The sequence below is a fragment of the Chelmon rostratus genome, chromosome 11, assembly GCF_017976325.1.
Source record: "Chelmon rostratus isolate fCheRos1 chromosome 11, fCheRos1.pri, whole genome shotgun sequence".
In the NCBI taxonomy this organism is placed as follows: domain Eukaryota; kingdom Metazoa; phylum Chordata; class Actinopteri; order Chaetodontiformes; family Chaetodontidae; genus Chelmon; species Chelmon rostratus.
In genome coordinates, this window is record NC_055668.1 from 6,118,090 (window position 1) to 6,133,718 (window position 15,629).

At 42.9% G+C, this 15,629-nt stretch overlaps 1 protein-coding gene across 1 annotated transcript in view; it reads right to left on the reverse strand.

Annotated features, from left to right (window-relative positions):
• Window positions 1-15,629, reverse strand: part of dntt (deoxynucleotidyltransferase, terminal) — an 84,294-nt gene that overhangs the window by 16,766 nt on the left and 51,899 nt on the right. The window contains exons 9-10 of the mRNA XM_041947386.1: window positions 13,051-13,299; window positions 12,511-12,594 (exon numbers count right to left, since the gene is read on the reverse strand). Coding sequence (XP_041803320.1) covers window positions 12,511-12,594; window positions 13,051-13,299 — 333 coding nt within the window. The remainder of the gene's footprint in view (window positions 1-12,510; window positions 12,595-13,050; window positions 13,300-15,629) is intronic.

Here is a 15,629-nt window from a genome sequence, read left to right on the forward strand (position 1 = left end):
TAGATGAAGTTTCTACCTGTTGTGATGACATTGGTACCCGTGGTGATGACATTTCTATCTGCAGTGATAATGTTTGCACCCACAGTGATAACTACTCTACCCACGGAGAGGATGATTCCAGCCATGATGATGACATTTCTACATTACATTCCCATGTCAATGAAGTTTTTTGCAAAGATGATGACATCGATAACAGTGATGACGATTAAACTTGCAGTATTACGTTTCTCCTGTGAGCAGTGATGGATGCTTACTGACTGACTATGAATTGCTTTTTGATATGCCTACTCCAATATTGTCATGCGCATTAGGTTTGATCAAATTTTTTGAGATGTGATGGCTTCAGAAAATACTATTTTTATATTCCTTTCTCTGCTTTTTCCCTATATGTTTTCTCCGTATTTTCTCAGTATATCTGGTAAACAGAAACCCTCCTCTATGCTCAGGCTATTGGATTTCTTCCCCCTAGACCTCATGTACTGTGCTACCACACAGTCAGTGTACAGCTCGCAGTCAGGGATGTCAGCGTCGGTCTGTTGGTCCAACACTTTGGTTCCAACTGAAGTATCACCATGAAATTAATGACAGATATTCATGTTCCCCAGAGGATGAATCCTAATAACTTTGGCGACCCCCTGACTTTCCCTCTAGTCCCACTAGCAGGTCAGATTTTTATTTCATCCTGTAAAATATTTCAATATCTGCCAGATTGATTGCTATGAAATCTTGGTACAGACATTTATGTCCCCCACAGGATGAACTGTAATATCTGGTAGCTTTTCATCAAATCCAAATTTATTTATTTATTTATTTTTTGATGCAGTACTTGGAAATATTAAGATATTGCCATCATCTTCAGCTCTACTATGTATTTGGTGCTAATTAGCAAATATTAGCACTCTGATGTGCTAAACTAAGATGGTGAACATTAAACCTGATTTGCGTCATCATGTTAAAATTGTCATTATGATCAGTCTCCAGTTATGATGCACGTCTATTTATTTTTTTCTCTCTCTTGCCGTCATCAACCCACAGCTTCAAACATGTCCTCATACTTAAACCACCACAATAGGTTGATTGCCAGTGACTCCCAAAATTCCATACATGACACCATTACAGAATACCAGAGACGAGATGAGATGAGGCGTATCGAACCTTCGTCGCCACATGGTGAATGCTATGAACTGTTTGCTCAAGTTTAGGTGCTAAAACTTCTTGGCTAAGTTCAGAAAAAGATAATGGTTGGGCTTAAAATAAGTACATTACTGTCCCATCGTAATAATCTGCTTGCACGGACGATCATTACAGCCATTTTTCTGGTGAGGACGGGCTGACTACAGCACAAAAATACTTCCTAAAAAGACAGAGATGGACAGAAGGAGCTACATGTTGAGAAACTTTTTCAGTGACTTTCTCAGAATAAACCTCTGCAGTCTGTCAGATCAATACCAGGTGTTTTATCTTGTATAAGTTCTTTGACAATCGTCTGGATGAGGTGAAATCTGGTTGATTGACACACTGATCTCCGCTAAGGCCTGAACACATTTCAGTCACAATGTTTTCTGTGCACATTTACGCCTTTAACATACATTTTCTTGTCCAGGTACAGACTGAATTTTCTTACGTAAGCTCAGACGTAATGAGCTTGAGACTCAAGCTGCACCACCCACATGCATTTGCTCTTTGTATCTAATCTTTGTACTCCACACTGCAAGTTCTTCACCAATTTATGTAGCTACACAAGGGTTAAGGGCAAGAGAGAGCACAATCCAATACTGAGAGCAAAATCAACCACTAACAAACAGCATGCCGCCTTTAATAAAATAGACTATCTGCAACTAGAGGAAGCCAAGAGGAAGGAAGGAAAGAAAAAAAAACTTTAAATCAATTTCTGTTGCTGAAAATAGAAAACCCAGCGTAGCAATTACCAGTGTAATGTTCCTGGAATACCCTGACTTCCACAACAATAATAAACAGTGACGATGCTTCAACTTGTAATCCACTTAGTGTGCTTAATGAAATGCTACATATTGTTTGTAGCCATGTAAGACAAAGGAGAAAATAAACTATCCCTCTGGCTCATGCTTCCCTACCTTCAATCAGCCCTCGTCAGTTAAATCTTCTATGAATATTATGAGGACACACAGCAGAAATGGGTGCGTGTCTTATTTTAGCAGTTTGATTCTTGCACTCCGTGCTATTGGTTGCTTAAAATGTGGGCAATGAACAGGAATTCTTTTCTCACTGCTTATTTCTGAGCAAAATTGGATTCAAGCTGTCAGCTGACGGTTTATAACAGGAACAGGACTGAGAATAAAGTAGCATGAAATTGCTGCATGCTTTTGATTGGTATGGATCATATTTGTTCCTCTATGATCACAGGATGCTACATACCTCCAGTGGGAATCTGTAATTCTCATTTATCCTGGAGAATAGCTATGTTACAGCCTGAGAAAGATAACTGTAGCTGTTCAAATGAGTGTGTGTGGGTTAGAGGCCCTGTGTGTACGGTGCACTATATCTGTGTGTGTGCATAGGGGGAAGTGAAGCCCACAAAAACCATGAAGCCCGTCTTCACATTGCTGATAAAAAGATACTGTCTCCATTGCACCAGACACACGTTGATTAACTTGTGTTGGAAGCTAACAGCCACACTGAGAACTGAATGGACAGGACCAACTTCTGACCTTGAAAAAGAAAAACCATTACAATGCAACCCTCCTCTTTCAAACGCAGCTCCACCAGGTCTATTCATCTGCCTCTGTTAATTAAAATTCATAAGAACAGACGTGCCATCAAGGTCGAGAAGAAACATTTGCAAATGTGAATGGTAAGTGAACAGCCCCCCCCACCCACTCCCCACATATCGCTCCATTTAGAAGCAGCACATTTCCCAGCTCTCCCAGCCTGCCACCAGGATGTTTAGAGGACAGAGACCCCACCCTCCTTGCCTCACTTGTCTGTCACAACTTACGCTCAGGTACATGCGTGTCTTACGGTATGTGACGCCCTGAGGGTCCCTGTGCCACCATCCGCTAAATTAAACTCCCCCCACCCACTTCCGCCGCTCGCCGAGAGGGGCCTCGTTCCGGGCGGTTCCCATCCTCACTGCAAACACCGCCTGTGTGAGCGGCGGCCTGCTGGGGGAGCGTTCGAAACCACCGCTCCCCAAAGCCCAGTGCAATTGCCCTGTTATTGTCCACTCATCCACTGCTCAGAGGGTGGAGGAGGGTGGGGGGTCGAAAGAGCTGTGAGCACTCTACATCCCAGATACCGTAATTTGACAGTGAGCTTTGTATTAAATTCTGCTGGTACCCCGGCGGACAGACAGAGAGAGGGCGCAGTGGTGGAGCACATGCTGAAAATGGAGAACTGTCTTCACTTTGTGATCGCGTTTAAATTAAACATGCTGTCTTTGTCGAGGAAGACTGGGGGGGCAGTCTGCCGCATGATGTTCATTTAGTGATGTATTTTTCCTGTGGACCCTCGTGCTGCTGTTACTGCTTACATTTGTGCAAAAAAGCTCCAACAGTTTGACCCTTTTTTACACACAAAGACGGTCCTGCAGGAGTCGAATATTGGTACGACCAAAGATCTTTTTCCTGACTTTAAAGCCACCGTCTGCAGATTGTATATCTGATTACAGAACCTTGAACATTTTTCTGATGGTATTCCTTTTAGTAGTAAAAAAATGTTAAATCTTTTGATACATGCAGAGGCTTATGATGGAAAAAACATGGAATCTCACATTCGAGGTTGTGAGTTTATTGATTCATTTTCATTTGAATATTTTCAGGTTGTTAGATGTGAAAAATATTTTTAAAAATCTGGTACATTCAAATAAACACTGCATTAAATCTGTTTTGGTCTGGGCCTGTAGTTCTGGAACTGTTAAGAGTGACACCGTGCGGAGGTTCAGAGTAGATCCAGCACAGAAACAGAGGTGAGAAGACACCTTCAGAAACATGTTGCAGAGTGATTGTACTAAATATCACAGGTCATGATGAATGTACAGTATCTCAGCTGGAGCATTATGTATTCAACCTATTATTTGTGTTTGATTTAAACATTTGATGTGATCTTTTTTGTGACTAAAACTGGCTTTGATTTGATTTCTTAGATTTGGTTTTCTGTTCATTTAATTTCCTATTTTCATATCATCCATATCGGTAAGAACACTGTTTTAACCATTTTTTTCTACACCCTTTGATGTGAATTTGGTTTCCAGTCCAGAAAAGTGATCCAGATCATTATCAAACCACAACGGTGCAAATGGGTTCTACATATTTTGGGAAGCTGTTTCTTTTGGGGCCTGTGCAGTGCAGTGGTTAGACTGAATAGGTTAAACCTGTGATTTGACAGTCCATGCTATGCTCAGCCAATATGTCATCCAGTTTCAATGCAGCTAACCTGACTAACCTTCTGTGTCTATTGTGAAGTTTTAAGCATAGACTGGCTAAAGAAGCACACCTGTTGGTACCTCGACACTGAAATATGAACTGGTTCCAATTCACGCCTGCACAGATTTTGATGCTAAGCTTCCGCTTTCTTTTGCCAATGACTGGTGGTTTCTTATATCCTTATTGTAACTGTTGCTCAGAGGTGTCTTTGTCTCTTCCTGCCCTTTCAGCTGTCAGAGTGGTTGAATCATTGCACAGTGTTTTGTTCTCCAAGTACAAAACATTACTTTTTTGTTCTCTTTTTTTTTTTTTTTTTTTTTTTTTACAAACCCCTTCGTACAAAATAAAATATACTTGTAAAGAGGACTTTCCACAACGTGAAAGCGTGAAAAATATTGAGCGGTTCTTTCAGCCAACTGTACAAAATCAAGCTATGTGTTATACAACTGATGTTTAAGTGTAATAAAAGAAGGTGAGAAAATGAAACAGTTCCAGTTTCATCTAAGTCTACTGTTGAGTTTATCATTTTTAGATGTCAAAATTCCTCCAGTGAGAGTTTCCTATTGTCTATAACTGATATAAGAAGGTAAAATGCTGTATTGTGGATAACACTGGGTTGCATGTGGTGCAGAGCTGGAGGGGTGTCAGTTGGAGAGAACGTGAATGGTCCTCTCATATCAGGAACTGGCTTTAGGGACCAAAGCCAGGACATCTATGCTCACAGCCTTTTGACCAGAAGCTCATTAATCACACTCCTACACATGACATAGAGTAATTACCCTCTGAGAAAGACACATACTGAAACACACACACACACACACACACACACACACACTCCCACTCACAGTATATAACACACTTTATGCTCAGGGCATGTGAAAGTATGCATAAACAGGCAGAACGAACCTCAGTGAAATGCATTTACATGAACACATTTTCACCAGGTGCACTTCGGTTTTGCAGCTTGGGAACACCTGAGCCGCACTGCTGAGCATTCACTCACACACACACACACGCAGAGTTTCAAGGGTAGATCCTGCCACACATAGAGGGGTGTGTTTTTTTGGAGGTGTTGGGCAGGTCATGGATCCCTCCTACCCGGGGAGGGAGTCAGTCTGTCTAGGCATGATGAAATCCTCCACCTGTCCTCATTCATCAAGCACACTACACATATTAATTATCACAAACCTTCAGACATACAGCAAAGGACACACACACACACACATACACTTCCCTCAGCCCTCTCCCCCAGCAGACACCACTCCCTCAGACCAGCTCTCCAGTTAAAATTCAGCTGTGGTGGCTAGATACAGATGCTGGTTGTAAGTGCCTGTGGCACTACAAGTCAGCAGAGTATTTTCAGAGGACGCCTAGATGTCAGCTATTGCTAGCAGGGTGTCCTAACCCAAACCTGACAGTCGAGGTGCAGTCATATTGATCACACCGTGGTGCGATTCAGTTAACGGTGACCAATTACCAATTACAAGTAAACCCGACTGACTCAGTGTCTTCTTTATTAAAAAAAATGTCATTTTCAGGGCAGAATGTTTTCCAGGGAATACACAGGAACCAAGCACTGAATTTGGGTCCCAGCCATTAAAAGTCCTGAGCTGGTGCTTCCTGATGAACCAGGAACTATGATAGTGGTGGTCTTTTTCACATGAAATGCACAGGTGTGATGAATAAAATGAATGATGGCTGAATTCCATTTAGTTGCTTCAGCCTCAGGATCGTGGTATTGTGCAGTCTGGTTCACTTACACACTGTCGTGGCTCACTGCGATACTTGAATTGCTCAGAGCCGTCAGTAATGTTACGTGAAAAGAACACGTGTGTAATGAAGGTGAAGCGCCAGCAGGGGGTGATAATGACGGGAGCAAAGGACTCCAGCATTTTTTATTTATTCTCAGCAAGCTTTACTTTGACAGTCTAACCAGACATTGTGTAGCTATTATTACTCACTTAACCACAGAATGAGAACGTGTTCTTCTCTCACCTGTTCAAGGCAAACTGACATTGTGGACCGCTGTGTGTATAACACGCTTTGGCATGATACCAGACTTTTTTTTTTAATTGCAAAAAAAAATCATTGCATGTGTGATAACGACAACGATGTGAAAATAACGTGAGAGGCGAAGTGTCAGTTAAAGTGATGAACCTACAGATAATCATCACCTGACCCTTCAGCTCCCCGTGGCTTTACAGAGCGCTATAGTGACTGCATCGTTTGCAGCTATAGCAGGCAGCTGGTTTCAGCGTACGCTACCTGCTCAGCACCACACAGCAGACAGATGCAGTTACTGACTAGCTGGTGAACCTAGAGGAGCATTTAGGAGCTAAAGAGCCAATTATTACCCTCAGGAGTTGGTGGAGACAAAAACAGAGCTAAAAGAAGATTTATATTCATCATTTGCCCAGAAATATGCTGACTCCAGATCAGTGGTAATTGCTGGATGAGTAAATAAGCGACGACTTAAAGGGTGATGATGTGTCAGTACTGTTTTCACAACTTGTTTCTGCTGAGCCCAAGTGGCAAAAAGTCAGTGATGCCAGGTTTAAATTGTGCGTTCATCTGAAGATTGTTTGTTCAGATTAACTGATTAATTGTTCAGCCTTTAAAATGTCAGAAAAATGTGAAAAACTCTTTCAAAGCATAAGAGGACATCTCCAAATTGCTTGTTTTGTCTGACCAACCATCCAAACCCAAAGACTTCACATCTCAGAGGCTGGAACCAGAGAATGTTTGGCCTTTTTGCTTGAGAAATTTGACAAAATTGCTACAGATTCATTTTTTGTGGACTAATAAAACAAGTGTTTGAGCCATTCAAGCAGAAGTAATAAAGCGAGCCTAACACACTGGATTGTTGGCACACTGGGGACCAGCAGTCTGGTGTTTTCAGTCTCCGTCCTCCTCTGGATGTGACTTTCAAATACTGCTTAACTACAAAGAACAAAATAACATCTCTGTTGTTGCCAATGTGTGTGAAAACTGCCCCTCTGACAAATAGCCTAATCTTAATTGTTCTTCTGATAAAGTGAAAATGCAAAAGTGACTTTCAGCTTGTGATTGGCCTCCTTCTCGGGGCTCCTGGTTTCCTTGGACTGTGGGGGAAATGGTGGATGTGAAGCAAACGTAGCTTAGCATCTCAATATAACTGTGACATGTTCCTTTCAAGGAGCCCGTATTCTCAACACAGGTTATAGCCTGTTCATTTTGTTATGCGAGGCTTTACGAGCACGCAGAACTCCAGCTGTCAACACACGTCTCCCGATACCCATAAAGCCTTGTGTTGTGGGGTCATTCCCCGTAATTGGTTTGGATAATGTTCCCACTATGGACCACAACCTGCACTTTCAGCCATTTCACTGCTGCTCCTTCGGTGTCACCTGTATTCAAATGACATCATTTTCACCTGTGCAAGCAAAACCGAATCACTGTAAATGCTCCAGAGTGGAAACATGTTTGCTGTGCATGAACCCCAAGTCATTGTGCCCCAGTGTGACAGCTGACAAGTCCCCTCCCACAGCGATTCCCCATGAGCCTGTCCTTAATTGGGAGGAGATCATTAGCTTCAGTATAGCCCTATAATCTTTTTTTGAGCATTTTATAATAAGACAGAGACCAGCTTGTATCCTTTGAGAGCCTCTCTGAAGCCCACAAGATTAAAGTCCTCTAAATGACCGCCTTTGGTCCTTAGCTGGGATGATACCCCTTTAATCAGACATCAGTCCTCACCGCTCCCCTGTTTCTTTGACACAAGTCACATGAGAAGCTCTCCAAAACCACTGGCCAATTAGAGGAGACACAAAAAAGATGAAAGCGCCATTATCGCGTCGTCCTCAGCCATACGTCGAACCAATTAACGGCGGTGAGCGCGGGCAAAAAGGGGGCGAACAGAGGGAACAGCCAGCGGTGTGTGCAGGCAGTGACAGGACAGACGCCGGGACACTTAATTGATCTTCATTACGTTAATTACGGCTGTGATGTGGAGCGGAGAATGAAAAACGGGTCACACCGTTGTGCGATTCTGTCTGAATGTGCCCCGTTAAGCTTTCTGCTGACCTTGAAGCTAGCCTTGGAAGTGATGGCGCTGCTTAAATGAGCGAGTGTGCGTGCATAAATAGTTTGGCCTCTCGCTGCACTTTCAAATCTCCAACGGGCTGATGGTTGTCTGCTGTTAATCTCCTGTTGTGGTCTCATTTCCTTCCCTTCCCTTCCCTTCTCACTTTATAGAATCTGCTTTTCTTCAAAGTGCTTGACGTACCTTCTTGCTCCATCAGACTCAAGCAAACACGTGCAAGGTTTCTGCAGGAATCAGTGTGTGTGTGTGTGTGTGTGTGTGTGTGTGAGAGATTTCCCCCTGTCCACTCCAATGCACGGATGGCTGCACTGTCAGCAAGCCTGGTTCTGCCCTTGCATTTGAATAAACACCATCTGAGATGGCTGGTTGTGTATAATATCTGTCAGGAAGCTGCCACCCAGTGATCCCGCCGACTCTGACCTCTGTCCCCCGGGAGCAGCTGACGGGACATCGCGGTGACAGGGTGTCTCCCCTGTCGATCTGGGCGCTGATACGCCTTACACCCTTGTCCCGCTCCTCTCACAACTCAAACGCTCTGCCTTATGCATTGGAAATGAGCCGGGGCCGCTTTACAGGATGCAATGAAAAGTCGCAAGGATAGGATAAACACGAGCCTCGGAGATGCCTGTCACAAAGATGGATGGTTCCCTGGAATTTTTCCTGTCATCTTGTCAGTACTATAAACTTTTCCCTGCTGAATAATTGAGTCCTTCAGCTGAAGAGTCCTGTCAATCTTTTTTAAGTTTACACTGGCGCACTTGTGCTTTCAGGGGTGTATTTCACTGTCTGATAGCTGTAAATCAGAGAGTCGTGTGGATGAAAGAAAGCGGAGGTTGTGCAATGCCAGCTGACGCACGACTCGCAAATGATTGAATACAAAGACTGCAGGTGGCCTCAGTGATTAACACATTTCAAGCAAACTCGCATTTGTTAGCTTTCAGTTTGCTAAATCAGAAGTATATGACACCATGTTCACAACCCTTCACTTGTTGCTCGCTGTGGAAAATGGAAACATGTCTGCCACCTGTCACCCCTGCCTCCCAGCTCTTCACACGTCAGACGTCAAAACTGATTTCACACGTGGAAAACAACTTCTCTGCATGGCTAAAAATATCAATGAATCACCCAGTCTACAACGCGCCGGAAAACTTACTTACTTTGTCTGACCAACAGCCCAAAACCCAAAGAGATCTGAATTTAAAGTGACGTAAAACAGCAAAGCTTCTCATGCATTTGAGAAGCAAGCGTGAGATGAATGAATCTTTGCTCTATAATGAGACGTCCCACTCTGTTTCATGTCATTCATTCTTTGCTTCCTGTTTTATTCTGAAATCCTCACCTTTCAGGTATTTCACTTTGTGATTGTTTCTCCAGTCATTGCATTGAAATTACTTAAATGATTGATAATGATGTTCTGCCACTATCCTATTTGACTCGCTGGCTCTGGACTATAAGCAGAAATAAATAACCACGGTGCCTCTGATTGATCAGCACATTTCAAACAAACTCGCATTCTTTTGGTCTTCTGCCCTCTGTATGAATCATCTTTATCCTGATTATAACTCCTGATAATCTTACTCCCTGACGTGTTGCTCTCTGCATGGAAAATGTAAAAATCACTGCCACCTGTCACCCCCGCCTGTCACAACTGTCGTCAAAACTGTCACATGTGGAAACCGACTTCCCTGCTTGGCAAAACATATCTCGTGTGCCACAACTGAAGGCCTGACTTCTTCACAAGTTACGCGTTATGACAGCCCATCTCAGCACAGTAACACCACTGCATGAGGCTTTGAGCTGCTGGATGAAAACACACCTACCCACTGTTTTATCCCTCCTGAAGCCAATTAAGTACCTAGTTCCAACAAAGACAAGATGTACTAACAAAACCTAATTAGCTCTTGCATTGCAGGCAAACAAAGAGTTAATTGGTGATTAAATTGCACGAGTTGTGCTGTAAATAGATTTCATTCCTTTTCTGCGTGCCTTTTTTACCGCTGTGTACGGTGAGATTGTGTTTATTTAATTTGGAAATGTCTAAATGAACCTTGAACTCCCCAGTGTAATTACATTTACATTAACAAGCTTGTGCTTTCATATATTGAAAAATTAAGATGTGTTTTGTTCACTCAACTTGCTGTGATGAAGTCATATATGCGGGCCTTTCATTAGTGAGTGTGTGTGATGGAGCGCTGCACTGCATCCCCCCGCCCCCGCCAAACCCTGCCCACCTCCCATTAAGCACTGTGCTATAATTAAAAATGTTGTTTTCGCTCCAGAATCACCTCTCTGCTCGCTCAGAGTGGGAGCACATATTGCTCCAAATAATTTGCCATCATTTGTCAAAGTTTCGTGGCATTTCAACACGTCGGCCCTAAATCTTTTCAAAAAAAGGACCAAGAGGACCTAAACCTTGCTCAGTAATCCACGATCCAGATTGATGCGCACGCACTCGGGCTACGTTCACACTGCAAGCCTTCGCCCATTTTTCTTTTGTTTCGCTGTTCACATTATTCTTCGGATGTGGCCTACATCAGATTCCAGCTTGAACTGCTCATGTTTTCCTCAGTTAAAGGAACAATTTACCAGTCAGAGCTCAGGAGCAGGCTCTCCGCTTTTCTCTACAGATCATTTTCCATCATTTTCATTTTCAGTGATTATCTAGTTAACAGACAAGTGTTGCACCATACACTAATATGTATACTGTTCGATGTTTTACCTTTAGATGTAGTAGCTCAGTGTTGCTGCCTTGCTTAAATACAATAGCCACAGAAAAATGCAGATAAGCTTGGCTGAGATCGCCCCAGCTGTACAAGCTGTAAATTGACTAAACTCATAAATCTGCACATCTGTCACAGTCTGTCTCCTTGTTCCTCCTCTCTGGGCACATCTCAGTCCCTTCACTGCTTTTCTCAATTATCCACCCAATGCCCTCAGACCTGTTCTCCTTTCTCCATCACCCGACTGCCCCACCCACCCTCACACCTGTCCTCACTTTGGATGTGTCACTGGTCACTAACACCACGTCCAGCGAAGAGAATGGTGTCAAATGAAATCAGGTCATTTAGATGTCAAAGCTACCCTCGCAATACATTAGGACTTATACTGTGTATGCTTTGCATGTGTGTGTTTGGTTGCCTATGATCACAAAGCTGCATAACAGCACAATGTGGCCAAGACAGTGGAATACCACACCGTTTTGTTCAGCCCACCCCTTTAAGAAAGCTGTAAAATATGTACAAAATAACAAAATACACATGCCTATATTTGGAAATAAACTAAACAAAAGAAAATGCCGTCCAACTGAAAAGCCTCTGGTTCGCCTTAATTGTAGTGAATACACACAGACAGAAAAGCTTCTCACGCTGAAATTAAGAGGCCAATTAAAGCTCAAGAGAAATACAAACTGCAATAGCTCTCCAAAAACACATGCCTCTCTCATCCCGTGTGAATAAATGTGTTATTTGGCGAATGCTTCGTGCTTGCATTGGTAGCCATCGTAAGCTCCGGTTTAGTATAAACACCCTTTTAAGTGATGCTTATCTCAGAATCCCACGTATCCCGAGCAGGAGACTTTTAATGAACGCTCTCCATTTGCAGCTTGTACCGTGGCCTGTTTACGTTTTGTTTTGCAGATTTTGGCCCTTTTTTTGCTGAAAATATCAGAGTTTGAAACATCTTGAGCAAATGGACGGAAAGCAGAGACGTGGACTGCGCTGACTCTGTGGATGTTTTCATACTTTCTCTCTGCTGGGAAAGCTTGTTAAGACTCGAGTATATTGCAACAAAAACTTGACCACAAGTTGACCACGGGCGCTGAATCACAGTCCATCAGTCTGTGTTGAGATGTTTAACTCTGGAGCAAAGAGTTTGAGCAGTTTTGATGCACAATATTATGACTCTTGTTTCAGCCACACTGCAAATATACATCTAATATCATAAAACATAATAAATCTAAACTGCCTGTCTGCAGGTTACTAGCTGACTAAGAAATGAGTCCTGTTGTGTATCGCATGCGGCACTGTGTACCTTGGTTTTGTCGTACAGGCAGTGGTTGTCCAGAAGCATCTGCCGCTCCACTCGAGCGAACCTCCTCAGGTCTCTCTCAAACTGCTGTGGAAGAAAAGAATCAATAGTCTGAAAGCAGATATCTGTTTTCCTCGTCTGTTTTATGGCATTGAATGGAAACAGTGATACCTCAATGCATTCCTTTCTTTCTGAAGGACTTAATACCTATTTATCCCTTAAGAAAGAAGGGATTTTGTCATATATATTTTTATATATTACTTGCATGCATTCATTTTAATATCTTTCAGGTTTCTTTTAAAGGTGTTTAAATGTGTGCATCCTTAGAACTAAATTTAAGAAGTTAATTAAAGCCCTGTTTATCAAAATACAGACAACCTTGATGTTGTTCTTACGTCAAAACATTTCATGATATCGTCTTGGCACACACATGAACTGATGCATCATGAAATGCAGTATCTGCTGCTTTTCTCTTTTTTTAAAGCCGTGGATTTGACCTCCAGCTACTGCTCACTGCCATTCACTCGGTATAATCCTTCATACCCTGGAGCCCGACCAGCCCAGGAGAGCAAAGGCGTAACGATCCATAGGTGGCGACACCAAGTCCACCCGCACTGCCCTCCAGCCCCTGCTGTCCCCCTCAGCACTGTGGAGACCCCCCTCCACTTGGCTGCCCTCCAGCCGTAGAATCAGGAAGCACTTTGCGAAGTGGTCCATGGCCTCAAACCTGCAGCTGGGAAGCTTTGACATATCAAAGGTGGAGGCCTGGTACTCACTGAACAGCAGAATACCCTGGGGAAGAGAAAAATAAAGTATTGTAGCATGGACACTGGTAGAAATGAATGATCTTTACTGGGCTTACTGGATGTTATAAATGTAAATCTTTTTTTAAGATAGAAAAGATAATAACTTTGTTTTTGCAACACTTTGAACTTAAATAGTATCATTAAATAAGTAATGCAGCTGAAATTCAGAAAAAGCCTTTTTGCACGGGTCTTAGCAAGTGACTTTAAGGAGGACAGCGAGTCCAATCTTTCTCAGGCGGGCACCCAGGGGCCCTGTCAGCAATAAGCCGGTCACCTTTCATCTTTAGCCCAGACTTCAGAGCAGCCAAAAGGAGCCCGATCTGAGGATCAGAGCCTTCACACTGGCACAAAGACGGTTAAAGATACTGGAGAGTAATCTGTAAGCAAGGTACTGATCAGCCTTAAATGGATCAAAAAACTCATCAACTCCAAAAGTGACACCAAAGTAAGGACTCTGTATTTAAAGTAATGTGGTCTGAGTCCTGGTCCAAAGCACCGAGGCTTTTTGCCAGGCTTGAGTCAGGCCTTGTTTGCATTACGGTGATTAAGATGAAAGGATGTCAAAGGCCTGTGTGGTTATCTCTGTGTCACTGACTGGCAGGAATCATTTTTTAAATTTGACTTTTAAAAGACTTGGTTACTGGAAACCAACTGCTCAAGGTTTAAACTTGGATCAATTACAGTAAATTGCTTCAATTCATGGCCTGATGTTATTTGTTTGGAGACCATTAGAGTCACTTTTGTCCAGGCAATCAAAACATCTTCTCTATTGCCACAGATAAGCTGCAGGTTTGATGACATTCAGTCCAGTACATTTGCCACAGAGTGGTGTTATTTTCATTAGTTTACTTAAGGAAAAGGTTTTACTGGAAGAATTGGCTGAATATTGCCAGTCTGGCAGACGAGGAAGACTATTGCTCCAACCGTCTACCAAAGTCCCTTTTACTTTTATTTTACAGGTGGGGTGAGAGCAAAGCCACTGAAACACCAGCCCCTTATGTGAAACTTTTGGATCAGCTGTAATTTAATGCAGCAGCCCGACCACAGAGCACTGCCCGGTTTCTGGGTTCATCATAAGCACGTTTAAAATCTCAACACGCGGTGTCAGCGCTGTGGTTCTGACGCAAACCAGTTCTTAGAAAATGTTCAGGATTTCTATGAGGACCAGATTTTTCATACTGTTGGAGATAAAAGGATGCAGGCCTGAAGCTATTGAACGTGGCTGAGTCAAGGTTATGTTTCTTTAAATGAAACATTAGCCATCTTTAAATAGTGAGCAGGATTTTGAATGAGAGGAATTTGATGTATAATTTGTGGAACGTTTATGACTTTGTCTTCTTTAGTAAATGGCCAGTAGTGAAGCGAGGATGAAGTGCCGTTATAATTGGTACAGACATTCAGTTTCAGTTCTCCACAGAATAAATTAGATTTCTGACATTTCCACTGGCTCCACCTGTACTTTGTGTTAGTTCTACTTGGAGTAGGTGAACATGGTAAACATTACACTTTGTTAACATTGTCATTGTGAGCATGTTAGCAAGCTGACATTAGCATGTAGCTTCAAATACTACAGATTTACTAGCATGGCTGTAGACCAGATCTGGCCCTCCAATAAAAATATTTGCCCCCGCAGCATTAGCACCTCCATTGAGTTTTCCCGTTTATATTTTGTATCAAACCTTTAGCCTGTTTTTTCATACATTTCTTGCGGTTAACAATGCAAATATAAGCCTTATGTAAATCCTAGTGAACACTGCACTGTAACATCTAATAACAATAATTTGCAACTCCAACACAAAAAGGTGTCAATCTAACAGAAATCAACAACAACAGAACTTTCATTCAACCACAAATGAAACAGGTGGCTGTTAAGTGATTACAGAACCTACCTGGAAACAAAAAAGAAAAACACATTGTCAACATACAGAGCTGCATCTCCACTGAGCCTGTAAAACTTTGTGGCCCACAGTTGAACCTTTGCTGACTCCTGCTGTGGACTCTTGTTTGTCCACTTTTGTCATGGCTGAGACCACAGGGAGCCGTAAGGCCTGTGGGTGCCAGTAACAGGACATGGACCACTATGCGAACGGCTGCTCAAACTTGTCATCAGTCCGATTTGAGCCCGGAGCGGTGAGAAAAGGGGGCGGCTGAGTGCAAGATCCAATAGAGAGACGAGCCTCCAGTCAGCCATGCTAGGTGGCTGAAGCCCATTCCCTGCTAAATGGTTCCACTCCTTAGACAATGGAAATCTCTGCCAAGTGAGATATCAGTGTGCTGAAGAGAGAGAAGGAGAGGGGGCCGCGGATGAGAAACAAA